The sequence below is a fragment of the Juglans regia genome, chromosome 2, assembly GCF_001411555.2.
Source record: "Juglans regia cultivar Chandler chromosome 2, Walnut 2.0, whole genome shotgun sequence".
In the NCBI taxonomy this organism is placed as follows: domain Eukaryota; kingdom Viridiplantae; phylum Streptophyta; class Magnoliopsida; order Fagales; family Juglandaceae; genus Juglans; species Juglans regia.
The window spans coordinates 33,430,266-33,457,893 of record NC_049902.1 but is presented as its reverse complement, the minus strand read 5'-3'; the positions used below and the strand labels follow the sequence as shown (position 1 = coordinate 33,457,893).

Below are 27,628 nucleotides of genomic sequence, written 5' to 3'. Positions count from 1 at the left end.
ACCACGTAATGCAAGAAAAGAAAGAATATCATGGGTAAAGCCATGCCATGAAGATTTGTTTCAACATGTTGCACAGTTACGGGCATCACAATTGATGATAAAAGCAGGATAGGATCCATTTTAACTGCTGCTTATATTAGCTTCAAGCAAAAGAGTAGAAAGAATAATATTAGCATCAAACCAAAACTTCACTTCATCGAAATTCAATTTTGGGGTCTACGCCGCGGCTGCATTCATCTACAAGAGCTAAACTTAACATTTCAGTGCAGAACTGATCATCGGATTTCAGCCATAGAGCCTGATTTCATGACATAAATGGAAACAAATTCAAATCAGTAAAACAAAACCAGAGTTTATAATGCCATACTACTACTTCTTGATACAATCTTTTCTTTCATGCAAACACAATTATCATATCATGTATAACCCAACCCAACATATTCATATCCAGAGATGCGACCAAAAAAAAAAAAAAAACAATGTTAGTGAATATTTAAAAACTTTCATAAAATTACTTTCTAGGTATTTTTGAAGTATTTTTACTATGGCATTAAAAAAGATATTCGTTTAAATAGACACCAACTAAGTCAAAACAGTGCAGAAACATTTTTCAGGGACACCCAAGTGTTAACAATGGTGTGTTTGTCGTGCCTAAAATGAAAGCTAGTTAGTGAATATAATCCGTCACAGATTGCGCACCTTGTGATAATATGTAATCGCTGCAGTAAAGTTATCCTGCAGGCAGGTCAAATGGAAACAGAAATATTAACATCGTTGTACCTTGACAAAACACCTAACACATACAAAAACATGTAGATACACTAATCCTAGGATTTCAACTAGAAACAGTTGCTCTCCCAAGTTGCATGCAAACATCAGCTCTGTTACTGATGATTGATCTGCGGATCGCTTACTTCTAGAGGTGGGCATTTAAAGCAGTGTTTTAAATTTCGTACCGTACTGGCCGGTACAGCTGAAATTTTTCGTACCGGCCCAGTGGCTGGTACAAGTATCCTAGGTGTTTCGTATTGGCTCAAATACTGGCTGTACAGGACGGTACCGGCCGTATCGGCTTGTATTTCGGCCTGTATCGACCTGTATTTCGACTTGTACCGACTAATATTTCAGCCTTTAATTTAATTTAATTTTTTTTCATTTTTTCAAACTACAAGCTTATTTTTTGACCCCCAATTTAGATTAGACTATTTATAATATATATATATTTATATATAATTTATTCGTATATAGACTATTATTTTAAAATATAATTTATATATATTTATATATATAATTTATTCATATATCAACTATTTCGAAACGGTACACGAAACTGTACTGGTATAAAAATATTTCGTTTCAGTGCCTTGACCAGTACGCCATCCGGTAAGGTATTCAAAACATTGATTTAAAGGCCTTAAAGAAGGCAACAAAAGTGGTACACTTTTTCTCACTGAGGTTTTTTTACTCGTTCTTTTCACCTAAGTTATTCAATCAATTAAGGAGGAAAAAAAAAAGATAAAAAGTAATGAGAAACATAAGAGGATAGGAAAATCTGAGATACCTGTAAATGATAAGTGTATGCAAGGCCTGCATAAGTGCTCACACTTCTTGTAGTTAATGTGAGTGCTTTCTCATACTGTGAAATTGCTTCATTGTACATCCTGATACATGGGTTTCCATTATTAGTACAAGCAAAATCATATCAACCGGTCCTAACAACCCATTTTAATCACATACTTTAATTTTCGGTATGCATGGGCAAGATTAACTACGGTTGGTTCCCATAATTCACTTAAAGGAGATGGAATGTGTGCCAAAGTCTTCTCAAACCACCACACAGCTTTGTTATACCTGATCAAAGTACAAAATTATACAGGTCAAAATCAGAAAAAATGTATCCATAACAAGATGCACAAATTACAAGGGTTTTAATTGATCCATTACCAAGAAGCATTTCTCTGAAGCATTGAAACGAGTCAATTTTAAAAATTAAACATCAACTATTACTATTTCTGAGGATTGGAAAATCAGAAAACTTTTATCTACTTTAATTTCGTCAAGAAGCAACCTATATTGTAAGGGCTTTATTTTGCATTGATATCGATCAAACAGGGTATTGGGTTACATGTACTAAAAGCTTTAAACATGTGTAACACAGGCTATATGCAAATACATTTCACAAGAACATAATGCAATAAATTTGAGAGGGACATTCTTCATGAAGGGAAAATACGCTTACTCTTTCATATGATAAGCAACAACACCTAGTTCATTATAAACAAGCGGATCTGAAGGGCATATTGTCTTGGCCTGCATAAAAAACTGAAGGCAAATATCTCTATCAAAAATTTGAAAGTTAAATAAAACAATAATCAAGAGGATACATGGATAGAGAAGCCACCAATGCTGCTTAAAAAATAAGAAACACAATGGCATACGATGATTGAAATAGTAATACAAAGTAACTACCAAGTGAGTTGTAACATCTATTATTTCATAATCCATGTCTTCTTTTCAACCAAATACCCAGACAAAAGTAAAATTACAAGCATATGAACCTGTTTTAGCTTCTGAAGTATAAGCATGGTATACTTCATAGTTTTTCTTCATTTTTATTATTTTTTTTCTTTTGGACACATTTCATAGAATTCTATAAATCTTACTTGAATATGGAGATGAGGATGCAATAAATAATTCAAAGTCAATAATACGACACTTCCAATTCTATGATAGTACTTAGTGGAGAAGTTTATCAAAATCACTTCAGGTAAAAAGGTATGCAGCTTGCTCAAACTTAAACCGCAACTTCCACAAGACAAGTTCACAAAGATAGTCTTCTAGCAACAACATGGTAAGATGTCATATTTCTTGCAAGAAAATCAAAACCACAAGGACAATTTTCCAATGTTTACAAGAGGCTTGATAACCTGTTCAGCAAGCTTAAAGCTGTGTGTTCGCATATACTCCATTCCAATGTACAAAGTTGGTAAATGACACCTGGAATAAGTGAATATCAACACTTAACCTGTAAAGGAACAATTTATAAATAAAAGAAAATTTATAAAATAAAAAATGAACAACAATAGGCAAAATCTGTGACCATGTCAATCTGTTACACATCCTCAAATTAAAGAGAAAACATGTAACGACCCAAGGAAAGACTAAAAAAAGACTAGTCTGTGTATACTTCTTGTGTACTTGGGCCATGCCTTTTACTACCAATAAAGTTATACTTCTACTTATTGAAGAAAAAATAAAACAATTGGAGCACTTTGAAATCACTATAAATTGCAAGAACTTCTCCTCCTCACGCAATGCAGGCACATTCGCCATCCTCTTATACTCATTCTGAGGTATTACAAAACAACTTCACCCTAAGATAATGCCAAGGCTTGGGGGGGTGTGGAGTTCTAAGGAGGTAAGAGGTACTTATGGTGTGGGGGCGTGGAAAAATATTAGGAGAGGTTGGGATGCTTTTGTAAAACATGTCGTCTTTGTGGTTGGGAACGGCTCTAGAATTCGTTTTTGGCATGATCCATGGTGTGGTGGTAGGGCTCTTTGTTCTGTTTTTCCAGATATTTTTTGTATTTCTCAAAATCAGGATGCTTACGTGGCTGAGTTTGTGGATTGTTCCAGTGGATCTCCACAGTGGAATGTTCTTTTTCCTAGATCTGTGAATGATTGGGAAATGGGGGCTGTTTCTGAATTGTTTGGTATATTGTATGCTACTCAGCTTGGGAGGGATAGGAGGGATAAGTTGGTCTGGATGCTTACTGGTAACAAGAAGTTTTCAGTTCATTCTTGGAACTGAAAAAACATGGACACCATTGAAATAAGGAATTAAAGAAAAAACATCTAAGTTCATCTACCGAGCGCTCCTTATCTTCAAAGCATTGACCATTCCTCTCTACCCAAATACACCACATAAGGCATAAAGGTATCATATTCCAAACAGCGGCAATTTGCACATTACCCCTTGAACCTCTCCAGCAAGCAAAAAGGTCCACCACCCTCCAAGGCATCACCCAAGTCATACCACACCTATTGAATGAACACTTCATTCTATAACAACCTGGTCACATCACGGTGTAATAATAGATGATCCATTGATTCACCAAATTTCTTGCATAAGAAACACCAATCCAAAACAATTAATCCACGCTTTCTGAGATTAACCAACGTCAAAATCTTCCCTAAAGAAGCAGACCAGCCAAAGAACATAACCTTTGATGGCACCTTACTCTTCAAAATACTCTTCCAAGGAAAAGAATGAACCCCATTCGGCCTAGACGGTGTCTTATACCAAGAATGAAACTGGTGTCCATGATTTTCTTATTTCTTTTTCTCGTTCCTAACATGTAATAGGTTCAGTTTTTGTATACTTCCTGTGTACTTGGCTTTGCCTTGTTACTTGTCTCAATAAAATTTTTATTCATAAAAAAAAAAAAAAGATAAGATAATGCCAAGACTGACTACAGAGAATGGTCCATAGGATTTTGGGACTTTAAAAAGTGAAAATGCAAGATGAATAAAGGATAATATGAAGCTGCAGTTACATTTATGTACAAACAAACTGTTAAAGAAATTTTAGAGAAAACAAGGAAAATCTTAAAAGCATATCAAACACAAAGTAAAAGTCACGCCTGTATAGCTGAAATCGCAGTCCAAAGATACTCTTCAATTTACTGTCAAGTGGCAGAATATAGTTCAATAATAATTCATTGAAAAGAGTCAAATTGAACAACACAATACCCTGGAAATAAACGAGCAGCAGTTCGATATGCTGACATTGCTTGATCACCCTCATCTTTAGCAGCATATGCATTTCCATAACCTATCCAAGCAGGTGGAAATGTTCCATCTAGACTTGTAGCCTTGCTGTAGAGTATAACAAGGACTAATAATTCAGCTTCAGTAATACAATCACTTAAACTTCATAAAATGAATTAACAGATGGCAGATGTTAAAGAATATTATTGTAATAAGCATATCACAAAGGATTTTACCAATCCTCTTGTAATATTATATTACCTGATATAATAGAAAAAACTAATAATTAGCTACAAAACAACATCATTAATGGATGCATCGAACATTTCCAAGCAATCAAGTGCACAATTAAGAAAACAAATTCCCACATATTTGGAGAAAATTAAAAAGATCAAATACACTTAGGAGACCATTGCAGTCAAAAGCCTAACCAAAATGTGCAGGCCATTGACCACAAAGAATATAAAAAATTAATTGGGAATTTAAGCATTATAAGGACGGTAAATGAAACCAATATTGCAGTTCAAGAATGTTTCTAGCCTATTTTCTCAGGCAGGGTGGATAACAAATAGAGGAACGACAATGTAATAAACTCAGAATACCATACTTTCAAACATACAAGGTTTTATAATTGTGATCCAATCTTATACTAGAAAACCAACAAACTTCAGTTTAAACATCTAACAGAGATAAGGCAGCAATTGAGTAAGACAATATAGATCGGGTCCCTGTTATAACATTTGTGGTCTACCTGAAATAACGGCGTGATTGGTCATACTTCTTGATGCAATAGTAGTAGCAACCAACAGCAAACCATGATAAAGCCCTAAAAAAGAAAAAAAGTCCTGAATGAGTAATGACTGTTGCTACTCAAAGCATCTACTTCCAAGGTAATTTGAGAACCAATAATTCAATATCGATGAACTTGAAACCACACTATTTCACGTTTTTTCTTTATTACTTTCTGGTTTTTTGGGTGAATGGTATGTGGGGGGAAGAGAAAGCCAAAACTATTTTTCTGCCTTTTATTGTAGATTCTCATACTTCCTGAGATACCTTAATCTTAGTGATATGCAAAATATCCCATGCTGAGTTGTGGGTGATGACAATGTCAGAAAGTGTGATAAAACGCCTCAAATTTCAACCCAAGAGTATCATCATATCTAAATATTCCAAGACATTAAGGCCTCGTTTATTTTCACAACTCCTCTCAACATCTCATTTAATCATTACAACTTTCCCAAATTCCCACACAAAATAAAATAAACAATTCAACCTTTTCAAATCCCAAAACGAAAATAATATTAAAAAAATATATTCTAACAATATTTTATTCAATTTTTAATATTAATCTCAACTCATCTCATCTCATATGTGAAAACAAACGAGGCCTAAAGCAGTAGAGGAGTCAATAATAAAAGCCACACTTACTTTTGAGGATAGTCCTTCACTAAATTGCATGCCATAAGATAAAGCTCGTTTGAATGTCCAAGCTCCATGGCTGCTGCTAAATGCACCAAGGTACTTTTCAGATGGAAAGGGTCTTTTTCAAGTAGTCTGTAATGCATATGCTAAAGCTCAGGTTGAATAAAGAAACCTTGTGAATTCATCTTAGCACTAGTTCCAAACCAGTGGAAACAACTTACACAGATGTTAGTTCAAAACATTTTTGATATTCCCCGCATTGATGGTAGTATTCAGCCTTGCAGGCCAAAAGATCAGTGTTGGATTTTAGTGTACGCACGACAGATGGATCGGAAGGGTCACTAATACAACTTTCTTTTTCAAGTTCCCTGAATTTGGCTTCTACAACATTTTCTTTGTCATACTGGGTAATCAAAGAACAGAACCAAAGATTTCATATGGCAAAATAATCCTTAATCAATGTAACAATAAGAGAACAAAAGTGAACTAGTCAGAGGTATTTGACATGTTTTTACATTTGGACTAATTCTTTGCTTACCTTCTTTATTAAACATGAATAGAAAGACAAGAGCCATCCGTCTTCAGGACCAATTTGCAATGATGAGAGTAAACTTGCCTCTGAGATTCAGCAGCAAATCAAAAGTTAAAGAAATGGATCATCTCAACCAAAGTAGATGGCTATTTGAAGGAATCCAGATGCAACAAAACGGAAACTTAGCGGATTGATCCAATGCCAGAACAAGTGACAAAAATAAATCAGACCAAAACTAAAGTACAGATGCATTAGAATGCAGAAATCCGGTTTCATACTAACTGGATTCATTTCTCTACAGCAGCATGCATAAATGACAAAAAAAAAGCTTGAAGACTTCTAACCTTCCTCACAAGTCAGCATGTGATTTTCAATAAGCCGCTCCAAAGCCTGGGATAGATACAACCACAAGAAAAATATGATTATACTATCAATTTAATATAAAGAGCTCCATAACTATAGAAAAAACGAGTAGCAAAAAGATATGAAGCTGTTAATGATCACTAAGGCAGAAGCAATTTACGAGTTGCTTGAAAATCCTGAACATGTTTGAAGTGTGCACCTTCTTCAAATAAAATTACATAGGTCAAAGAAGAAGCTAATATTCTCTTGGGAGTAGATCTTGTACATCAACAGAGAAACTAAAATTTATAATGGTTGACAGGTACCTCATAACATAAAGGATCAGCTTTGACAGCGGCTTTGTACCTGAAAACATAACAAATAGAAAAAATTAAAGAAATCTTCAACCAACATAATAGTTCTTTCCAGTCAAAGTCACACTTATCAAGATTCAATAACAATTCTAAAGCTAGTAAAAGTAAATGGCAATAAAAAAAAAAAAAAACGTTTCATTTTATATTTATAATAAAAGACCTCGAATCATTAGATGATTGAGCAAAATTCCACGAGACACTAACCACAGTCGAGATTGGGCACGGTTGTCCGAGGCTTCATATGCTTTACCTCTTAGAAAGCATATAGCTGAAGATATCTGTCACAAGATTGAAAGATCAGCTTACTGTATTCAAACCTCGTAATGATTAGCACTCCAAAACAGTTTATAAATCACAGAAAACAGAGGTTTTTTTTTTTTTTTTTTTTTTTTTTTAATTTGAGCTGCATTTCGCAGTATAATTGCTTCTTGATCAAGCACATTGGTGTCGAATGGACGGATATTTTGTACGGACATAAATCTGATCAAATTAAATTAGACATGGCAAAAGAAATAAAGGGACGGAAGAAGTGTTTACATTTATCTCACGGTCCTCCCCATCTTTATCGAGGTACATGACATTAGAGTCCTTTGTGTCAAACACGTTTCCATGTTCATCCACTTTGGCATCGCCGAGCATTAAGAGGCATTGGTCCCACTCCTTCAGTTCCTCCTAATGACCACATATACGAATAAATCAAATTATCAAAACGAAACAAAGCATAACCAAGAGGCACGAGGATTTGGCGGCGAGATAAATAGGGGGAAAGAAGAATACGAGGCATTTGGCGGCGAGATAGCGGAAGCGAAGGTCGCGGAGAACGATCTGAGAGGCGTTGAGGAGGTGGAAGGCGCGGCGGAAGTGGCGGCCGAGGAAGAGAGCCTGGGCCTGCATGTAGATGTCGGCGGGGTCTTTGGTGAAGGCCGCCACTTTGTCGGCGAAGAAAATGGCCGAGGAGTAGAGGTGCTTGCTCACGCAGTCCCGCACCACTCCCCTGAGCTTCTCTATCTCTTCCTCTCTCATTTTTTTTAACTAATTATTTATTTTTTCTCTCTCTCACTGAGAAAATTGAATACGGAGAAGGGGAGTGCGACTGTGTGAGTCACCGAGACTGTACAGAAGAAGAGGAAGAAGATCGATTTAGGGGTTTATAACTTTATTTAGAGGGCGGGGACACTCAAATGAGCGGGAGGTTCGGATTTGGTAATGTCTTCCACTTTTTTATATTTTTCAAGTATTGATTAATAATACATGCATAATTTTTGTTTGTAATTCTTTATATGGGTAATTCTATGCATCAGCCTACACACTTCACACACCATGCATTTAAATTTTTTTTTTTTTTTTTTAAATCTCAATACACTAAGTGTGTTGAGTGTGTGATGAATAGTAGGCTGATGCAAATATTTTTCTTTCTTTATATAATCATATTTTATAATAAGAGTATTTATAAAAAATTATTTTATTTTCCAAAATAATTTTCATTTAAAATATAATTATATAAATAACTGTGTGTATATATTATTTTTCTTTAAATACTCACCCTTTAGATTTTGATGAATTATATAAAAAGGTTTATGTGGAGGATAAAACATCCGGCCCACTAAAGGCTTGGCCCAACTCACCAAGCTACACTAGAGGACAAAATGGTGAGGAGGGGAGTAGGAGACAAGAGAGTACCATAGGTGAAGAGAGTAAGGGAAGGGTGTCAACAAAAAATAGAAAAAATAAAGGATGCTCATACACGACAAGGGTAAGGCCTCACTTCTGCTGATAGACATGCAAAGGGACCGGTCATATCAAGGCAAGTACACGCACGCAATAGAGAAGGTGATAAAAGCAAGGGACTAGATGACCAACAAGCTCTCTTCATCTTCTTTTTCTTCTTTAACAACCTCTCAAGGAATACCTTTTATTCAGTAGGAAGAGCTACAATCTTGTTTATATAACGAGAAATGAGAGACTGTAAATAAATATATTATAGTGAATTTTCTCTCCTCAAATACCCGTAGACATAAGCAACATGCTGAACCATGTAAATCTGTGTGTCCCTTACTCTTATTTCCTCTGCACTTGTTTTCCATTTATTGCCATAGACACACGCATCAACACCGTACAACCGCACCGAAACATTGCCGAGGGCTCTAAACAACACTAATTAAGGCTCAAGTCAGCAATGGACCTATAACAACTATTTCTCTCATTCCGGCCTGTTGTACAATTTTTCCGGCATCAACAATTTATTTATAAATTAAAATTTTGTTCATTAATAAATTAAACATTTTAGTAATATGAAAATTTAATATATCAATTAAAATAGAAAAACTTTAATATTTAATATGCTTACTTATTGATTTATAAATAACAGAACTCTTCGATTAGATTGGTTCACCGTTCTCTTGGCTGTTGCCATATTTCTAGCATATTTGCCAATAATTGGAGCTGATAGGCAGACAACTCTCTCGCAACCAGTTGGAAATTTGCAACTTTGTTTGCATTATGGCATTTGCGTGTACATGCCACATGGAGAGTTTTAGGAAGTACAACTATTTGTGTATGGATGCGTTCGCACGAGATAGAGAGTTCATTCCCACAAAATGAAGTTTATGGAGTCTTGGGATTATTAGTATGAGAAATATTTTAGTCATTAGAAAATTATAAAAAGTAATCTCTCACAAACTGACGTGGCTTGATGTAATTTATTAGATTACAAACTGACAAATCACATAAAATCACGTTAATCTGTAAAATTTATTTTGTATAATCCATTTATAGTTGTAGCACTCATCTGGTTTGTTCTCTCTCACACAAAAGGGGCAAAAAGAATCATTTTGGCATAAAAGTTCTTTGGAAATTGCTTTCAACCGACCAACACCACCTACGAAAAAAATATAGGAAATGTAAAATCTTTTCAGAAGCATATGTAGCTTATACATACCAGAGAACTGTAGAAAACAGAGGAAACATAGCAGGCTAGCAGCACAGCTTTTAGCAAATTCTGCTCAGGAAACTTCAAACAAAAAAAACATTGTAATAGATCTAAAAGAAAGATGGACAGGAAAGCCAAGCCATGTGATGCGCCTATTCTGCGTCTACATCCCATGCACCGTGGTTTAACAAACAAAGTTTAATATCCCGACAGAATTTCCTTTTTCTGGTTGTTACTAGTTTGTATCTCTCTTAAAATAATACACAATACAAGAAGCCCAGTCCAGCCCATAATTTCTAACTTGAACAGCAGCCAAGTTTTTTCAAACCATATTTGTCATCTTTGATATTTATTTGTTCTCCTTTGGCTGGAACAGATGAAGCATCTCCATTTTCTCCTCCTTCCATTTGCTTCTTGCTTGCTGTGTGGTAGATTTGAGTCAGAACTTCAGCGAAAGCATTTTCTACATTTACTGCCTCCAGTGCTGAAGTCTCCATGAAATAAAGTGATTCCTTTTCAGCATAGGATTTCCCTTCCTCTGTTGAAACAGCTACTAGGTGGCGAAGATCAGATTTGTTCCCAACAAGCATCATGGCGATGTTTGAATCTGTGTGGCCTCTCAACTCCTTCAGCCATCTGTCAACGTTCTCAAATGTTGCATGACGAGTGATGTCATACACAAGGAGTGCACCTACTGCTCCACGATAGTACGCACTGGTGATGGCACGATACCTATAAAGTCAAGAAGGCAAATGGAAATATAACATCTAATCTGCGAGGGTAAAGGTATCAAGATTATGATTCAGATGGTGTCAACAATAATCAGCATTTGGCACACTAAACAAAATAAACTGGCGTTACTTGTATCTGATTAAAAGGTCTTTGAAGTGTCTTAACAAGGCACGATGGTTCACTAAATGTTAACAGAATAAAATCCTTATCGAGATAGGGTTAATATATAAACACCAAGACTAAAAATTGCACTTACTGAAGATATGAATGAAAAAGATACAGAAAAGTGTGTATCTTCATGCACCTAAGACAAATTCAACTTCTACTTCCCAAGCCCACCTTCCCTGCCAGTACGTACCTTACTCCCTTTGTCTCAGGCTCATCAAGAAAACTCAATATTCTTCCATCAATCTATCTTTACAGAACACCTACCATTTACACTTTACAACCATGGACACGGTAGCCACTAGCCACATTTGTTTGATATCCCAAAAAGAATTAGTCATAATTAGCACTCTCCACGATTATTTGTGAAAGCCAAATTGATGTATTATTCACTCCGTAGAGGACTCAGCACATACCGCTTAATGCCTTCATAATCTAAACCCAGAGTCTACACAATCAGGAATTCCATGGTAACTACAAATTCAGGCTACAATCCAAATCTTGCAAAAATAGTTAGGGTAATCCTTTAAACTTTGTTTCCACTTGTAAACTAGTAATATTGTTAACTTTATACTTGCAATAAGAGTTTCATATAGTGACATTTCAACAGCTGACCAATTGGCCTTGACAAGTAGCATCTACTTTAAGGTTGACTCTTGCTAATTTGCTTCCCTTTCATAATTTCAAAATTAACCGACAACCAACTTGTTATCCTCCTGTCGATCAATCCATCAGTCCATCTTCCAAACAAACGTATCAAATCTGAGGACACCAAAGCCACAAAGGAAAGTAGAAAAACTTATGACTCAAATACTAAAAAGTGGCTTTCACCCACTAGCTTAACATTGTTAATTCATGCATGTAGTTTTGTTAGACGCTTTTAACTCCTTAAGCCGTCAAACAAACACAACCACTGATGCAATATTTCAAACAACATATCCGAACTCGATGCACCTGAAGAGGACAATGTGCAACTCCCCCTTCCAGTCGGGTTGTCACGCAGTGTGTGAACAATTATTTCCTTTGAAACAGCCCATTTATAATACCTGTACCTAAGTTAGTTAACGGCACCTCTTTACAGATCTAGACCAGGAAGAACGGGATTCCATGAGTCGAGGTTTTAACCTCTTGGGGAGCAACTCGGAACTAAAAAGCGCCTTCTGAGAAAAGAGAGAGCGCGTCACCCGGATTAAGAAAATTCAAAGTTGATGAAGTTGAACACTATCATACAGTACGTTAAAAACCCGTCTCGCTTTCAGACCCATATATGATCTTCATTTAGCATGTTAAAGGATAAGTAAATATGCCCAATCCGAAGAAAACACCCACAGCTTCAGAAGTAAACAACTACTAGGGCAATTATTTACAAACGGAAAATTAGATTTTAAAGAGAAAGAATACCTTCATTGAAACAAATCCATGATAGGAGATTTAAATCTCTGCCTAAAATTTAGTAAAAAATACGTCATTTGCATCCCAGCCAAGAAAAGAACCAAGAAGTAACTGAGCAACCAATTAAGATGGCATTCAAAGCTTTTTTTATAAGTATGACACCCATAGCTATACAAATCCAACATACCCATCAATCAAGAAGCTAAAATAAGAGAAACCCACATGGGAAAAGACAGGGTTGGAGAAGAAACAAGTACCTTTCCTGGCCAGCAGTGTCCCAAATCTGAGCCTTGATAACCTTGCCATCGACGTTCAAGGTGCGAGTGGCAAACTCGACGCCAATGGTGGACTTAGACTCGAGGTTGAACTCGTTCTTGGTGAACCTGGACAGCAGATTCGACTTGCCCACGCCCGAGTCCCCAATCAAGACCACCTTGAAGAGGTAGTCATAGTCGTCGTCAGCTCTGTCCCCCGCCATTGTTGGCTAGCTCCAAAGCTTTATTCTTCGAACAAATGGGCGCGCGTGAGAGAGAGATTTGCAGGCAAGCGAGGCTTTCGGTGGGATGTAGTCAGTACTCGGAAGTGGGAAGCGAGAAAATGTTTTCGAAAAGAGCCGGAGATTATCATGCGAGGGTAAACGTCGGTAAAAGGGATATGCGAAGTGGGAAACATCCAAATTTCGATGGGAAATAGGTCAAACCAAAAGTTTGACATACTAGATCATTTGCTTTCACATGATTGGAATTTTTTCTGCTAATCCGGACTTAATACTATCCAAAATTAGAAATTCAAATCTACTAAAAATTTGGTACAATAAAATGAGATGAAATAATTTTAAATAAAAATTAAAAATAAAATAAAATATTATTTTATAATATTATTATTATTTTAAAATTTATAAATTTTAAATTATTTATTATATTTTATATGAGAATTTGATAAAAATATAATAATGAAATGAGATAGTTTATGTATTCAAACCGACCTTAACTAAAAAAAATGTTCTTATAATTTTGAATTAGATAAATCTAATCTTTAAAATGGGAAAAAAAAAAAATGAGAATCACATTCAAGTTCAATATAATGTAATTGGGAAAAAAAAGTTGGTATCTTTGTAAAGCAGAATTTAAGCTAGGTCCTAATTAAGCAAATGGATCCCATATAACTACCTAGCCATTTCTCGCAACTTGAGAAAATGAACTTGCTAATTAATTACCTATAAGTATAACCATATCATGTAACTCATTTTCTTTTTAGGTGTGAAGCAATGACAAACTAAAATACGTTATCTTTCGTTGAAATTAAGGAGTAGATACATAACAAATTAACACCTTGATTCAAACCCATGTAGAGATTAATCCTGCTCTTGGATCGTTGCCAGATTTCGTAGGACTGCCTCCAAGACTTCCAAATTGAATCCCCGTGAAACCCATCCCTTCTTATAATCTGCAGTAATTAATTCTTACGAAAGTTTATTAAACGATGGTGTTAGTCTCATGATCTTTTCATTTGTCATGCAATTTATTTTATTTTATTTTATTTTTCTCTCCCGAGTGGGTGTTTAATTAACTCCAACATGAGAAGGGAATGAAGAGATTCAAATTAACGTTGTTCGTTTTACTAGACATGGTCCCTGTCGAGTGTACTGCTATCAGTAGTACTAGTAGTAGTGTATAAAGATTTTCCAAACGCGTTATGACACTGTCTATCTATTGCATATGTCTTTTTACGGTGTAAAGTGGCCTAAAGTTTTAATATTGGTAACGTCCTTTGCTAGAAATAGACTAAACCAACATTTGCTAATTCTGTGTTGTATACATGTATGACTAAGGATGTAGGGTTCCGTGCATGGAGACCGACCCCATGCATGACTTCATGTCCATCAAATGATACCTTAATCAATTCAAAATTCGAATGGATTTGCTTTCCTAACGACAGTTCAAAGGTGGTTCGATCTTCAAATCCCTTCTGTTCATCAAAAGGTATATTTTTCTAGTAACGGTACCATATTCAGCTAGCTTCAGAGGGAAAAAAGACGTATAATGAACTGTGGTCCCATCTATAATAATATATATAAGATGCATGGCACCCTCGTCCCCACCATATTACTCTCCGCGTTTCCACCCTCTTATGTTTATCCTTATCGGAAACCTCTGAGCTTTTGTGTCTACTAGACCTTTCTCTCTCTGATCTCGGCCCCTTATCGTCTCTCCATTGTGTTCCTCGAGGTCTATCAATGACCATCTTTGAAGGCTCTTCTCCAGCTTCGTCTCTGAAGGAAACTTCCTCCACATCAAGTCCGAGTAGTGTTCAAATGGTTTCGAAATCAGTATCCGAGAGGCTGCTAGGGAAGTTCTTTGATGCATCGCAATATGACTTTGATTATGAGAAGAGTGGTTTGTGGTCTCCTCCAATACAGCGTAGGGTGTTTTTGGTCGAAGCACCAGCTAAAATATGTTCCAAAGATGTGATATTCTCAAAACTGAAGAATGCAAAGAAGGCATGGAGGACACGCATATTTTGTTTCAATTTTGTAAGTACTTTCCTCCACTATATATAGGGCAATTGTGCCTAATTTGTACGTGTGCGTTGCTAATTATATATTTTCTCCTTTTCTTCTTCCTTTTTATCTAATGAATATTGCATTTGGTTAAGGATAGTGCTACCTGCAGTGCGATAATCAATCGAAGAATTCAATCGATAAGTGTAAATACACTTTTTTATATATTTTTAAAAAATAAAGAAAAAATATCAATTTATTAATATTCATTTTCTTAACTATTAAGTAAAAATAAATAAAAAATCAATCGATTACTTTTATAATTTCAACTAGCATTTGACTTTGGTTAAAACTGGGGCCTTGATCTCTCACTCTTTCGTTTAATTTATTTATTCTCTCTCTATTTTTTTTTTCCTTGTATTTAGGGATAAGATTTTGCATATATATATATTGAACGCATCAAGTACTACTCTAAAGACAATGTATGTCGGGATGCTTTTCTTTCTTTTTCAGGCCTTTTGGTGCTCTTGAAGACAACCTTGGTACCACCCTCACAAATTCAGAATCAATGATATTTATACCGACAAAGCCATGTTTTGTCTCTGTGTAATATCCCCCACTTAGCGAACGCCGTAAGTAAAGAGATAGAGATACGCATTCCAGCAATCTACAAACTTAAGTTATAAATATAATTGTCCAAAGAAAACAAAAGCAAATCCCAAAAGTACGTTTCAAATCAAAATAGAACCTCTGATATATCGGGTCTCTCATTTCTGCAAGTACTGACCCGTAGTTCTTGTACTGTTGTCATCATAATATAATCAATATACGTATTTGAATCTTGTGTTCTTGGTCTTGAGATTTTAACTATCCCGTAGCCATGAATGGATAGAAATTAGAATGACATGTCTGCCAGACATACTCTGCAATATGCTAGCCTGCAAAGCGAATTTCAGTCTGGCTTTGCTGCTATGAATCTGCTTTTGCGTCATAAGTTCTGGATACAGCAGGTCTCTGAAATCAACGGTTCTAACTCATGATCACACTCTTCTTTTGTCTGACCTAAACTTGAAATAGATTCCCTCCCCAACTTTTGGGTAATTCAAAGTTGGACAGATTGTTTTATAGGACTCTGATAGATTCGTGCTATTCCCTTCTAATATTCCTGAACTTAGGATTAAAAGATAAAAGATCCAAGCAATGAATTGAAGGGGGTACAAGTTGCATATATAAAATGTTCTGGTTCAGCTCGATCGTTTACTCTTCCAATCTCAGAGCTAGGTTATACGATTTGCGATGCACGTAGTACTTATAGGACTTGTATGGATGAAGACCATCTATCCTTACATGCGGATCCACGTACTGTATATGCTGTCGTTCTTCTTTATTTTAAGCTTGCTTTGATCGATATTAATTCGTCTCTCTTTTCAAGTGTTTCATGCGCATGTTCCCTATTGTATATAAAGTCGCGCGTTCGGTATGTTTGAATGGTAAAACGACCCATCAGCAGACATGGTCGGCATGCATGCTAGAAAAAGGGAATACAGACTGGGTTTTTCTGCCAATTCCAGACCGGAGAGTCGTTGGCGCTTTTTGAGTGTCCAGACTCCATACTCCTTACCGCAAAAGGTGTCATTTAAGATCCAAAGGCAGAACCGCCTTTATTTTTGTAGATAAATTCTTCTTCCGATCGTTGTAACCTTGATTTATACACTTAGTGAGACCACTAGTCAAACACTGAATGTGCAATCTCCGATAGTAAGATTTCCAAAAGAGACCGAATCCCAAACTATTTTTCAGCTAATTCATTTAACGATATAATTGTGTTATTTTATTAAGCATAATTTTAATTTTTTTTACATTTAAAAAAAGTTACTAAAGAATTATAAATATTTCATTTTCCTCTTGATCAAGACTTTTATCCAACCAATCATTTAAACCATGTATTAATGCCTAAAAAATCACACAACAGGCCAATAGAGTAGAAATAGTCATTTTCGAACCGTTAAGACAATTTGAGCTTCGATCAGTGTGGTTTGGAACCTCCGACAATGATTTGGTGCGGCCGTACGGTGTAGATGCATACATCTATGACAGTGTATAGAAAACAAATGTAAGAAAAATAAATAGATTGAGAAACACAAATTTATGTAGTTTAACATAATGCCTACGTCCATGAGTATTTAGAGAGAAAAAATCTACTATAACATAACTAATTTACAGTCTCTTATAGTCTTTTATTTCTTATTATAAAATAGAAATTGAAAATTTACTTATTTGAGAAGATGGTTCTCGCTAGAACTTTCTTCGCCAAGTTGAAGAAGCTGATAAAGAAGAAGCCAAGTCTCCTTTTTATCTGATTTCTCTTTCTGCATGCCTACCTGCAGCGGTGAGATATGGCTCATTCCCTTTGCATGTCTAACTACCTCTTCCTTTCTTATTTTCTCTCGATACTGTTCACATTTTTCCCTTGAGACACTCCTCTCTCCTATCCCTTCATTATCTCTCATTCTTCTCCTTTTTTTTTTTTTTTTTTATTCTAATAATGAGTATTTGGTGGGCTGGGCTGGTGCCTAGGGATATTTTACCCCTTACACCACGCTTTATAAAGAAAATGTATTTGTAAATGTGTTTTATTTTTTGAAGTTATAATGAGTCCTATTTTCTTAACAAACCGACTTATCTAGCAAAAGTCTTTATGATTAGAATAACGATAAATTTATTATTTCTAACCACTTATTTACTATATATTTTATTTTTTTATTTAATAATTAAGAAATTGATTATTATTAAAATAATATATTTTTTTAATAATTAAAGATATTAAAAAAATATTTAAAAGAAAATAATAAATAAAATATTTAAATACACTATATAATATTAAAAAGATAGAATGGTTTGGATTTAGAGATGAATTGAGATAAATTGAGATGATTTGTGAATAATAGAATAAAAATTAAATTGTTTATTATATTTTATGTGATAATTTAAAAAAATTATTTTGAAATTTAAAAAAATTGAATTGTTTATTATATTTTATGTAAATATTTAAAAAATTATAATAATAAGATAAAATAAATTAAAATGAATTGAGGTAAATTTTGAATTTAAACCAGACTTCCTTAGAGCACTCTCATTGGATTAGTTAAAGTTAAAGTACATTTTTTATGAATGCAAGATGAATTTAGCATTTAGCTATTACATTCACATAAGTTTTTACATTGGAATAGCCATTTTTTCATTATATGACAATAAAATAATATAAGATGAATTTAACTTTGACTATTCATATCAAATCTCCAAATTGGATTATCTATTTATTCATTATATAGTAATGAGTAATTAATAATTTTGAAAAAAATTTTAATTTTTTTAATTATGAATTTATTTTATTTTATCATATTTTACTATTCATAATATTATATATTAATTAGTAATTGTATTCTAATTATATTTTTTCAATTGTCATTTAAAATGGAGAGAGAAATAATTGATATTAAAAAGAGAGAGAAAGAAATAATATAAAAGAGATTTGATAAATGAATAGTGTGTTCTAAATATTTAAAATATAGTTAATTTAATATGAGTAATTTACTGACTTAATAGTTAAATTCTCGTTAGATTAGCTAATGCTAAAAAAGGTTTACGAAGCATTACTCTGGGACCCTGGGTTTCTCTGCGTGGTTTTCGTCTTGCACGGTTGTACTCAAACCCATGCTCAATCTTGAGAGTTGAAATGTCGAGCCTCGCAGATATGGCTGGACGAGATGGGTCCCGATAAGAGCAATTTTTTTTTTTTTTTTAAGAAATTATATTTTTATACCCTTAAATAGTTTAAAAAAAAATTAAAATTCATAATATTATTAAAAAATGATTCATTAATTACTAAGTAAAAACAATTGAAAAAAAATTAAAAATAAAATTGTCGAGACTCAATAAGACCCAACAATCGATGAGAGTAGATTTATTGGACAATAAATGCGGAAAAATTATTCCTTAAAATTATTGTATAAGTTGGATTTCGAGGCACTTAAGTAGAATAGATATACTTGTAAAAGAGAAATAATTTATACAAATATCAAATATATAAATTCTACACAATTAGCTTTTATAAAAAAATAGACTCCACAGTGAGATTCACATTTTTATAAATAACTTATGTAAAATTTATTTATTTAAGACTTATACTTAATATTACTCATAATCAAATAAACTCTACAACATCTATGACTATTTTTAAATCCTCCAAATCGAAGGGACATACAAAAAATAGAAGAAAAATATTTTAATTATAAATAAATTATACAAAAATAAATCACAAAATAATATAACTTAATATGAGATATCAATTTATAAAATTATTTTTATAATAAAAAAAATTAAATAATCACATAAAATCATATCATTTTATAATTTTTTTTTTTAATATGACTTCGTTTGGTTACCAAACTCATCTCAACTCATCATTACAACTTTTTCAAATTTCAATACAAAATATAATTAACAATTTAATTTTTTCAAATCTCAAAATAATAATAATATTAAAAAATAATATTCTAATAATATTTTATTACCTCAACTCAACTCACTTCAACATCCAAACAGAATCATAATCTCTACGTAGCACGTATGAACGCAACTTTTCAAAAAGTAGAAAATTTGGGCTGAGGTGAACTCAGTCAAATGTAATTGACCAAACTACGAGGCACACCGTGCATGCTCTAGCTCTACGTCTGAACTGATTAATCCACTTAAAACACAGCTCTCTTCTTCCTTCTCCCTTCGAGGCTGGCTGATCTCAAATTGTAAAAGTTGCTTGCCATGGATAGAACAATCTAATTGAAGAGAAAAGCGTCGAAACCCGAAACTATTGAGAGTAAAAATTGCTGCTTGCCCCCGTGAGCACCCCATAGCGAACGCATACTAATATCGATATGCCACTTTACCCCATCCCCCGAAGAAGATGAAGCCTCCAAAACCCATCTCTCCCTTTAGGCTCTCCTCCCTCCTCCGTCTCCAAAAGGACCCCACCCTCGCTCTCCAACTCTTCCGAAACCCTAACCCTAACTTTAATCCCAAGAAGCCCTTGCGCTACTCCCTCCTTTCCTACGACCTCATTATCACCAAGCTCGGTCGCGCCAAGATGTTCGACGAAATGGAGCAAATACTCCACCAACTTAAACAGGAGACCCGCTTCGCTCCCGGCGAAATCATCTTCTGCAATGTCATCTCCTTCTACGGCCGCGCCAACCTCCCCGACCGTGCTATACAGACATTTGAATCAATTACCGGTTACCGTTGCAAGCGGACCGTGAAATCGGCTAATTCGCTGTTGAACGCACTGTTGAGGTGTGGAGAGTTTGAGAAAGTGAGAGAAACTTTTCTCGGTATTTATAAAGACGGGACCCCGGACGCTTGTACATATAATATATTGATCCATGCTTGTTGTCGGATTGGCAGTTTGGATGATGCGTGGAACGTGTTTGATGAAATGCAAAGAAGGGGTGTTTTTCCAAATGTGGTGACGTTTGGGACTTTGATGTATCAGCTCTGCATGAATTTTAGGTTGAAAGAAGCTTTTCAGTTGAAAGAGGATATGGTGTGCGTTTATGGTGTTAAGCCTAATGCGTATGTGTATACATCATTGATTAGAGGGCTTTGTGGGATTGACGAATTGAGTTCGGCATTTAAGCTTAAGGAGGAGATGGTGAGAAATGAGTTGAAATTGGATTCGGTGGTTTATTCTAGTTTAATTAATGCGCTTTTTAAGGCTGGCAGGAAGGAAGAGGCTTTTGGGATCTTGGAGGAAATGAAAGAGCTTGGGTGTAAGCCTGATACTGTGACTTACAATGCTATGATTAATGGGTTTTGTAAGGAGAAGGATTTTGAATCAGCATTTAGAATCTTGGATGAGATGGTGGAGAAGGGGTGTAAGCCGGATGTTGTTAGTTATAATGTAATAATTGGTGGGTTATGTAAGGAGGGTAAATGGATTGAAGCAAGAGATTTGCTCGAAGATTTGCCAAGACGTGGGTGTACTCCTGATGTGGTGTCATACCGGACACTTTTTGATGGGCTATGTCATTGGAAGCAGTTTAAGGAAGCTGCGTTTATTCTAGAGGAGATGATCTTCAAGGGCTTTGCACCTCGCAGTGCAAGCATTAATAAACTCGTAGATGGATTATTTCAGGAATGTAATTTGGAGTTGCCATTAACTGTTTTGAATAGTCTGGGAAAAGGAAATCTCGTTGATGTAGATACCTGGAGGATAATGGTTTTGATGGCGTGTAAGAAAGAAAAGCTGTCAAATTCCTCCAAGGTTGTTGACACTTTGGTGATAACGTAATTTTAGACTGTGAACAGTTGAGAGTGAATTTTGTTCAATTGAAGGTGTGCTTCCCGATCCCATAAAGACTAGTTTCGTTGAGACTGGCAGTTCATGTCTTTGTGCCACTCAATAATTGGCTGCACTGAAGCAAAGTGACTCTGTCATCATGCGTATTCGAATGCTGTATTAAAGCTTTCCAAGGCTATATCTCGCCATCAAAATCCCAAGTTTGGCCAGTGGAGAAATGGCATTACTTGGATTACTCAGTTTGCTTTAGATGCTGAGTTGGAATTCCTTTTCCATTTTCATTTCATCTCTCATTGCAAGCAGCCCAAAATCTCCATTTTTGAAGTGTTTTAGCTATGGAAATCTCCGTTTGAACTATTGTATCAATAGTTATAGCAGTTTTAGCTGTCTTTGGAAATTTCAAGGCTATGCTAGTTCGTCTGTGGAACCATTATCCAAGTAGAATCAATTGGAGAGTTATACCAACTTATCTGCCTTTACTGAGTTTTCTCTGATAAACAGTGATATCATTTTTAGCTAGTTTTCTAACACAATGGCTCTTTTTATCTGGTTTTCAGGGTTCCAAAGGCCTTGCAATATTGGGATACTTTTTCTAATGCCTCTTGGCTCACCTATGTGTACTAATCCCAAGAATCAGTCTTTTTTTTTTTAAGACCAGGGGATGCGTAAGGAATAATCATTAAAAAAAAGTAAATGAATTTACTATTATTCATTTTATAATCAATCAATATAAATATGTTGACAAATTTTGATTTAATATATAATTATAAAAAAATTATAAGAGAGGCATAAGTTAAATCATTTTTTAAATAAAATAAAATTTATTTATGTAATGTTAAAATTATTTTTAGAGAAAAGTTTAGTTCATAATAAAATCTCACAAAATAAGATTTATTAATATTGTGGTGCATTAGATTATAAAATTATTTTTATTATAAAATAAATATAGTATTAACGATATCAATTTATAAAATTATTTTTATAAAATGTCTCTATAAATTTAGTAAGATATTTATTTTTAATAAAATGATATGATTATATTGGTCGATCGAAATAAATTAAAAAATAATAATAAAAGAATAGTAAGTCTAATATTTCCATGTAGTCACGTAATAAATAATACGATTAGACATATAACATAATTCATATTGGTATTGCCTTTTAGAATATAAAAGATATAAAATCGATTGAACAATTACAAATTATAAAATCGAAATATATTTGATCAGTTAATAATATTTTTTTTTCCCTAACGAAAACCGGTCGGTCATTCTCTCGCTCCGACAGTATTATTCCCATCTCCGAAGATTTTTTTTTGGGGAAATTAAAAAGAGAGAAGAACTTTCCTTTTTCTTCCCGGACGACTCCGCCTCCGCCTCAGCCCTCCACTTTTCAGGCCAGTCCGGACAACCCATTTCTCTCAGGTCGTTTTTTTATTTTACTGTTAATTTTCCTTTTTACGATTTTCTAATCTTTTCATAAAATTACAGGATCTCGGTACTTTTGGTCGTCATTTGGTTCGCTGATATTTTATCCTAATTATTATTACTGATTTTCTTTTATCACTTTTCAATGCTTGTCTTAATTACTCTTAGAATAATAGATCTCAAAATATATATTTTTTTTCTCAGTAGTTGATCTCGAAAGATTCAATCTTGGGGTCTCTGATTCGAAATTTTGCGAAGTTTGCTTCTCTGTCAGCCTAAAAAAATCATATGTTAGCCTGATATGGCTTAAAGGTATCCAAAGATCTCGAATTATTCGTGTGTATTTGGGCATTTCCAAAGAATCTGGCCCTCAAAGCCATAACTGAAAAGTGGACCGGCTGCTTCTAATTGTGCCAGTCAATCTCAGTATCTTGCAGTGTTTAGCTGATTTGGCGAGATAGGCTTGCTAACGATTTCATTAGTTCCTTGTCTATCTTTGAAATTACATGAAATTTTAATGCTGGAGATCTCAAATTTTTGGTTTTAGGAAAAACCCACCATTTCTCCGATTAAGAATCAGTACACTCCTCTTCCACGAAATTTTCCGTTATTCTATATCTAGTTATTTGTTTTACTTATGGGTGTAAGATCTTTATGGATGGTCAATTCCAAAGTATACATATGTCTATTTGTATTCTTGCTGATGGAAGTCTGTTTATGGACATGTATAGGTTATTTGCTGTTATATATTACAAGATGCCTTCTGCCCAAGATCCATTCTATGTAGTGAAAGAGGAGATTCAAGAATCTGTAAGTTTGTTGGTGAATTGATTATGATTTGAAGGAGCATTTAGCAAAGAAAGTTTTATTTTCAGTCAATAGCATGTCTTATTCGGTATACGTGAGCACTTGGTGACTTTTGTGTTTTTACTACTACTTCTTGATATTTCCATGATATATAGCATTTGACATCATCTGCCACCTATTACTTCGCATTTTGGTGGTTCTGATATATTCCTTCTGCCCCAATTCAACTCCACTTTTGATGTGTTTACCACATATTGTGGATTACTAGAAGCGTGTAAATACAATGGGACGATGGAGCAAAGATTGGAGTTGAAATAGGGTGCTCTATTTTTGTTGTTACTGTTATGGTTTATTCATGGGTTGGTTTGAATTGCATTTTTCGTAGCATTGCTGTTCATTCCTCTGATCAGTGCTGTGATAATGATAGATAGTTGCTTATCATCACTTTTAGATTTGGTTTTTATTTTTGTTTTGGACTTTGTAGATGGTGGCATTAGGAGTTTCTTAAGATATATTAGTTGTCTGACTATTTGATTACATTCCTGGTTAGATTGATAAGTTGCGGTCTACTTTTCACCAATGGGAGCGTATTCCTTCTGATGCTGGAGACCAAGTACATCTCGCAAAGGAACTGCTTGCTGGTTGTGAGAGCATTGAGTGGCAGGTAATTTTAGAACAACCACATTTAACATACTGATTTTACCTCTTCTATTATTCTGTGAAAGATCAACAAGATGTTTCCATTATGCTATTTACCCTGCAATGAGTCAGTGAGAAGATTGCATGGTGTATAAATTTAACACATTTCCTTATTATTCTGATGTGATCTCAACCTGCATTAAACCCTTGCTATTTCATTTTCAATTAAGGGTCTGTTATTGAGTCCACTCACGGCGGATCTTTTTAGATGAGTTTTGGCATTTGTTCATCAAATTAGCCTCAGTATGCAACTATTGAGAGCCTGCTTTCTTGATAGGAAGGTGGATGAATTGGACAAAGCAATTGCTGTGGCAGCTAGGGATCCATCCTGGTATGGCATTGATGAAGTGGAACTTGAAAAACGAAGAAGATGGACCAGCACTGCTCGTACGCAGGTATCAACTGTTGAACTATATTGTTGGGGAGTGGAGATGCTGTGTTTAGTAATAAGAATTCTTGTAGATTGACAAGTGCACTCTTTATAATATTACCCAATAAACTGGGCTTTAGCTACAATGGCTATGCTTTTTTCACACAAATCACAAGGTAAACAGTTGCTTGGTTGATTTATTAGAAGCAATGGTTTTTATTCCTTTCCTAACCAGAGGAATAGTTTAGATAATATACTGTATCGCATTACAAGCTTTTGGCTTTATGTGTGTGTGGCTAAATTATTGGACTACTTATTAGGTGGGCTCCATGAAGAGAGCAGTAGAAGCTGGGAAGGAATCAAATGGGACTGGCACTACTAGTGCGAGTGTAATGCGTCGAGAACTAATGAGGATGCCAGATTCGCACCCGAAGGATAGATCTAACCACTACACTGCTGTAGATAATGATGATCTCATATCATCAGAATCTGATAGACAGCTGCTTCTGATAAAGTAGCATTATTGTTTATTTCTTTTTCCTTCCCCACACAGGCTCATGCTAACATATTAAGCTTGATATCTATGTGTTGTCTTTCAAACTTGGGGGGTTTTATTTACAGAACTTCATTCTTTATGTCGGTTGGCTTGTTTGTGTGTTGGTTAATAAGGAACATATATGTTATGTGTTGCAATTTAACAACGTAGATAAGAAATTTCTGACTCTTCTTAGGGTTTTCAAAATATTATTTTTTGATAAGCAGGTTGTCAAAATATTATAAAGTCTAATTAGCATGTAACATTTAGTTTTGATCCTTAAATTAGTGAGGATGATGTTACCACAACTAGCCAGTTGTTGGAGAAAACAAAATCAAGATATTGCTTTTATAGCTTATTCCTTGGGAATTTTTTGAAGAAGGGTCTGTTGTTATCATTTTTACTCCGCTGTGGGCGATGCGTTTGGATTCCTAATGCTATCTAGTTGTTACTATTTTCATAATATTTGTACGTTTTATAAAAGATATTGATAGTTTTAACTGAGAAACCTCTTGGGGTAGATCTGTGCTATATACCGAGAAACATGCTATGTACTTTGTATCTTGACTGTTCTTGATTTTGTATCCTTGTCAATTGTTGATTGCAGGCAGCAGGATGAGGAATTAGATGAACTTAGTGCAAGTGTGCAGAGAATTGGAGGTGTTGGGCTTACCATACATGAAGAGCTTCTTGCACAGGTAAGGGATTTTTTCACAGTTTTACTGGCAGAAAATGATGTCAAAGATAACATTATGCAACAGTGACATTTTTCAGACTATCAGTAACGTGTTAATTAACTGTTTTGTCACCCTCATTGAGGTGTCATTTGTTTTTTTGATGATTTGTTGGACTAAATGGTAGTCTTTGGGTGCCCCAGGAGAAAATTGTAGATGATTTGGGTATGGAAATGGACAGTACATCAAATCGCCTTGATTTTGTTCAGGTGAGCCTCTGTAATAAGTCTGAACTATATTGTTTATTTTCAATTTTTGCAAGATTGATTCGTACCAGTCAATTGAAAACAAGTTTCAGATTAAATATGATCTCATTTGCTAAATTTTAACAAATTGGTTATTTCAACATACTATTATGTAATAAGAGGTGAAAATGTGATTTTTATCATCTCTTTGCAGAAAAAGGTGGCTATGGTCATGAAAAAAGCTGGTGCAAAGGGCCAGTTTATGATGATATTATTCTTGGTGGTTCTGTTTATCATCTTATTCGTTCTCGTCTTCTTCACTTAGGCAATTGAATGAACAAGTTTGCAATGTTTGTACATGGGAGGCTTGGGACGAGCGATGGGAATATCCTTGCGGGTAGAGAGAGAGAGAGAGAGAGAGAGAGGAGGGGAAGGAGGGGACTCTACAGAATAGGTCGGATTGAAATGATTTGATTGGTAATCTGGTTGGTTTTTGGAGTTAAAAAAGACTTGGAACGAAATGAAGAATCTGCCTTTTTGTTCGGTGAAATATCTTAAGTTACTCAGAATTTGTGGTTGAAGTAGCACTTGAAATTACAATACAATGTAAATACTATTATTTTGAGTCTTGATTATTTCTCCATGCGGCTCTGCCAAGATACTAGATGGTTCCCATTTATGATTTCTCAGCATGCGTTTGATGAAATAGATACATACATCGTTCCTCTTAATTTACTCTGTTTTTGTTTCTAGGCCAAGATGCTTTTCCATATTTTTGAACTCGCCATTATTTTACAACAAAGAACAAATCTTCCTGGTGATCTGTGCTCAAAATTTTCTTGCACCTGTGATGTCTGTAAATCCAAGTGAAGTGAACATGCAAACCCATAACTCCATTGCGATCCAGATACCAAATATGGCTTGTGGTCGAAGTGCAATTGAATCCTCGGAGGCACTTGCCCAGAAAAAAACAAAAACCCCAGAAATCTTTGTTGGCATTTCCAACCTCTGATCTAAAAACTTAACACTTTTTTAGGCTTTTCACCGTTACTCATCTTATATATGCACCCCGCCACTATCTTCCTTTGCATCACACATGCAGGCAAGAAAGTCTCTAGATTAGCATGCATGATCGATCATTGCCTTTTGCAATAAATTAAATTGTTATAATATATATCTAGCTAGCTGGGAATTAAAAAGATACAGTGGTGGGTCTTGGGGTTACATCACACTTGTCCTAAATTATAGAAGCCAACACATGAAAGGTTCCGGTGGCTTTCTTTTCCCTTCCCATGGGGTACTCTATCACGTGGCACAAAAGCATCAATGGTGTCCCAGTTCAAAAGCGCCACTCT

The 27,628-nt window shown here is 34.9% G+C and overlaps 5 protein-coding genes across 7 annotated transcripts; 3 read left to right on the top strand and 2 right to left on the bottom strand.

Annotated features, from left to right (window-relative positions):
* Positions 1 to 9: 9 nt before the first annotated feature.
* LOC109012132 (anaphase-promoting complex subunit 6) lies at positions 10 to 8,616 on the bottom strand. The gene is made up of 16 exons (XM_018993640.2): positions 8,221 to 8,616; positions 7,981 to 8,115; positions 7,648 to 7,721; positions 7,396 to 7,435; positions 7,072 to 7,117; positions 6,734 to 6,813; positions 6,417 to 6,598; positions 6,202 to 6,327; positions 5,522 to 5,596; positions 4,753 to 4,878; positions 2,928 to 2,997; positions 2,240 to 2,322; positions 1,738 to 1,851; positions 1,562 to 1,661; positions 700 to 735; positions 10 to 298 (listed from the first exon to the last, which is right to left on the bottom strand). Exons 1-16 carry the CDS (start codon positions 8,464 to 8,466, stop codon positions 194 to 196), a joined length of 1,638 nt encoding a protein of 545 aa, XP_018849185.2. The 5' UTR covers positions 8,467 to 8,616; the 3' UTR covers positions 10 to 193.
* A 1,719-nt stretch (positions 8,617 to 10,335) lies between these two features.
* LOC109012125 (ras-related protein RABA1b-like) lies at positions 10,336 to 13,345 on the bottom strand. The gene is made up of 2 exons (XM_018993629.2): positions 12,919 to 13,345; positions 10,336 to 11,104 (listed from the first exon to the last, which is right to left on the bottom strand). The coding sequence occupies exons 1-2, from the start codon at positions 13,137 to 13,139 to the stop codon at positions 10,669 to 10,671; spliced, it is 657 nt and encodes a 218-aa protein (XP_018849174.2). The 5' UTR covers positions 13,140 to 13,345; the 3' UTR covers positions 10,336 to 10,668.
* A 1,424-nt stretch (positions 13,346 to 14,769) lies between these two features.
* Positions 14,770 to 16,005, top strand: LOC109010663. The gene is made up of 2 exons (XM_018991562.2): positions 14,770 to 15,194; positions 15,675 to 16,005. The coding sequence occupies exons 1-2, from the start codon at positions 14,898 to 14,900 to the stop codon at positions 15,690 to 15,692; spliced, it is 315 nt and encodes a 104-aa protein (XP_018847107.1). The 5' UTR covers positions 14,770 to 14,897; the 3' UTR covers positions 15,693 to 16,005.
* A 3,815-nt stretch (positions 16,006 to 19,820) lies between these two features.
* LOC109012117 (putative pentatricopeptide repeat-containing protein At1g53330) lies at positions 19,821 to 22,014 on the top strand. Its single transcript, XM_018993620.2, has one exon. The coding sequence runs from the start codon at positions 20,125 to 20,127 to the stop codon at positions 21,505 to 21,507; it is 1,383 nt and encodes a 460-aa protein (XP_018849165.1). The 5' UTR covers positions 19,821 to 20,124; the 3' UTR covers positions 21,508 to 22,014.
* Positions 22,015 to 22,755: 741 nt separating this feature from the next.
* Positions 22,756 to 26,823, top strand: LOC109012090 (syntaxin-61-like). Of its 3 annotated transcripts, none has more exons than XM_035687870.1 (8): positions 22,756 to 22,940; positions 23,675 to 23,753; positions 24,301 to 24,414; positions 24,727 to 24,844; positions 25,140 to 25,333; positions 25,962 to 26,052; positions 26,232 to 26,297; positions 26,488 to 26,823. In XM_035687870.1, exons 3-8 carry the CDS (start codon positions 24,350 to 24,352, stop codon positions 26,596 to 26,598), a joined length of 645 nt encoding a protein of 214 aa, XP_035543763.1. In that variant the 5' UTR covers positions 22,756 to 22,940; positions 23,675 to 23,753; positions 24,301 to 24,349; the 3' UTR covers positions 26,599 to 26,823. The 3 variants fall into 3 exon arrangements, with proteins under 3 accessions (XP_035543763.1, XP_035543761.1, XP_035543762.1); XM_035687868.1 differs by having other exon boundaries at positions 22,760 to 22,940; positions 24,731 to 24,844; XM_035687869.1 differs by lacking the exon at positions 22,756 to 22,940 and adding an exon at positions 23,143 to 23,255 and having other exon boundaries at positions 24,731 to 24,844.
* The last annotated feature ends 805 nt before the right edge of the window (positions 26,824 to 27,628 follow it).

What these genes read in the sequence shown, in the direction of transcription:
- LOC109012132 (XM_018993640.2), bottom strand. Translation starts at nt 8,466, where the DNA reads ATGAGAGAGGAAGAGATAGAGAAGCTCAGGGGAGTGGTGCGGGACTGC. An exon ending in GCTTTAAGCTTGCTGAACAG is followed by an intron (nt 2,323 to 2,927) that starts GTTATCAAGCCT and finishes ATTTGCCTTCAG; the next exon opens with TTTTTTATGCAGGCCAAGAC. An exon ending in CATGCATACCGAAAATTAAA is followed by an intron (nt 1,662 to 1,737) that starts GTATGTGATTAA and finishes CCCATGTATCAG; the next exon opens with GATGTACAATGAAGCAATTT.
- LOC109012125 (XM_018993629.2), bottom strand. Translation starts at nt 13,139, where the DNA reads ATGGCGGGGGACAGAGCTGACGACGACTATGACTACCTCTTCAAGGTG. An exon ending in GACACTGCTGGCCAGGAAAG is followed by an intron (nt 11,105 to 12,918) that starts GTACTTGTTTCT and finishes TTGACTTTATAG; the next exon opens with GTATCGTGCCATCACCAGTG.
- LOC109010663 (XM_018991562.2), top strand. Translation starts at nt 14,898, where the DNA reads ATGACCATCTTTGAAGGCTCTTCTCCAGCTTCGTCTCTGAAGGAAACT.
- LOC109012117 (XM_018993620.2), top strand. Translation starts at nt 20,125, where the DNA reads ATGAAGCCTCCAAAACCCATCTCTCCCTTTAGGCTCTCCTCCCTCCTC.
- LOC109012090 (XM_035687868.1), top strand. Translation starts at nt 23,700, where the DNA reads ATGCCTTCTGCCCAAGATCCATTCTATGTAGTGAAAGAGGAGATTCAA. An exon ending in ATGAAGAGCTTCTTGCACAG is followed by an intron (nt 26,053 to 26,231) that starts GTAAGGGATTTT and finishes TGGGTGCCCCAG; the next exon opens with GAGAAAATTGTAGATGATTT. An exon ending in ATCGCCTTGATTTTGTTCAG is followed by an intron (nt 26,298 to 26,487) that starts GTGAGCCTCTGT and finishes ATCTCTTTGCAG; the next exon opens with AAAAAGGTGGCTATGGTCAT.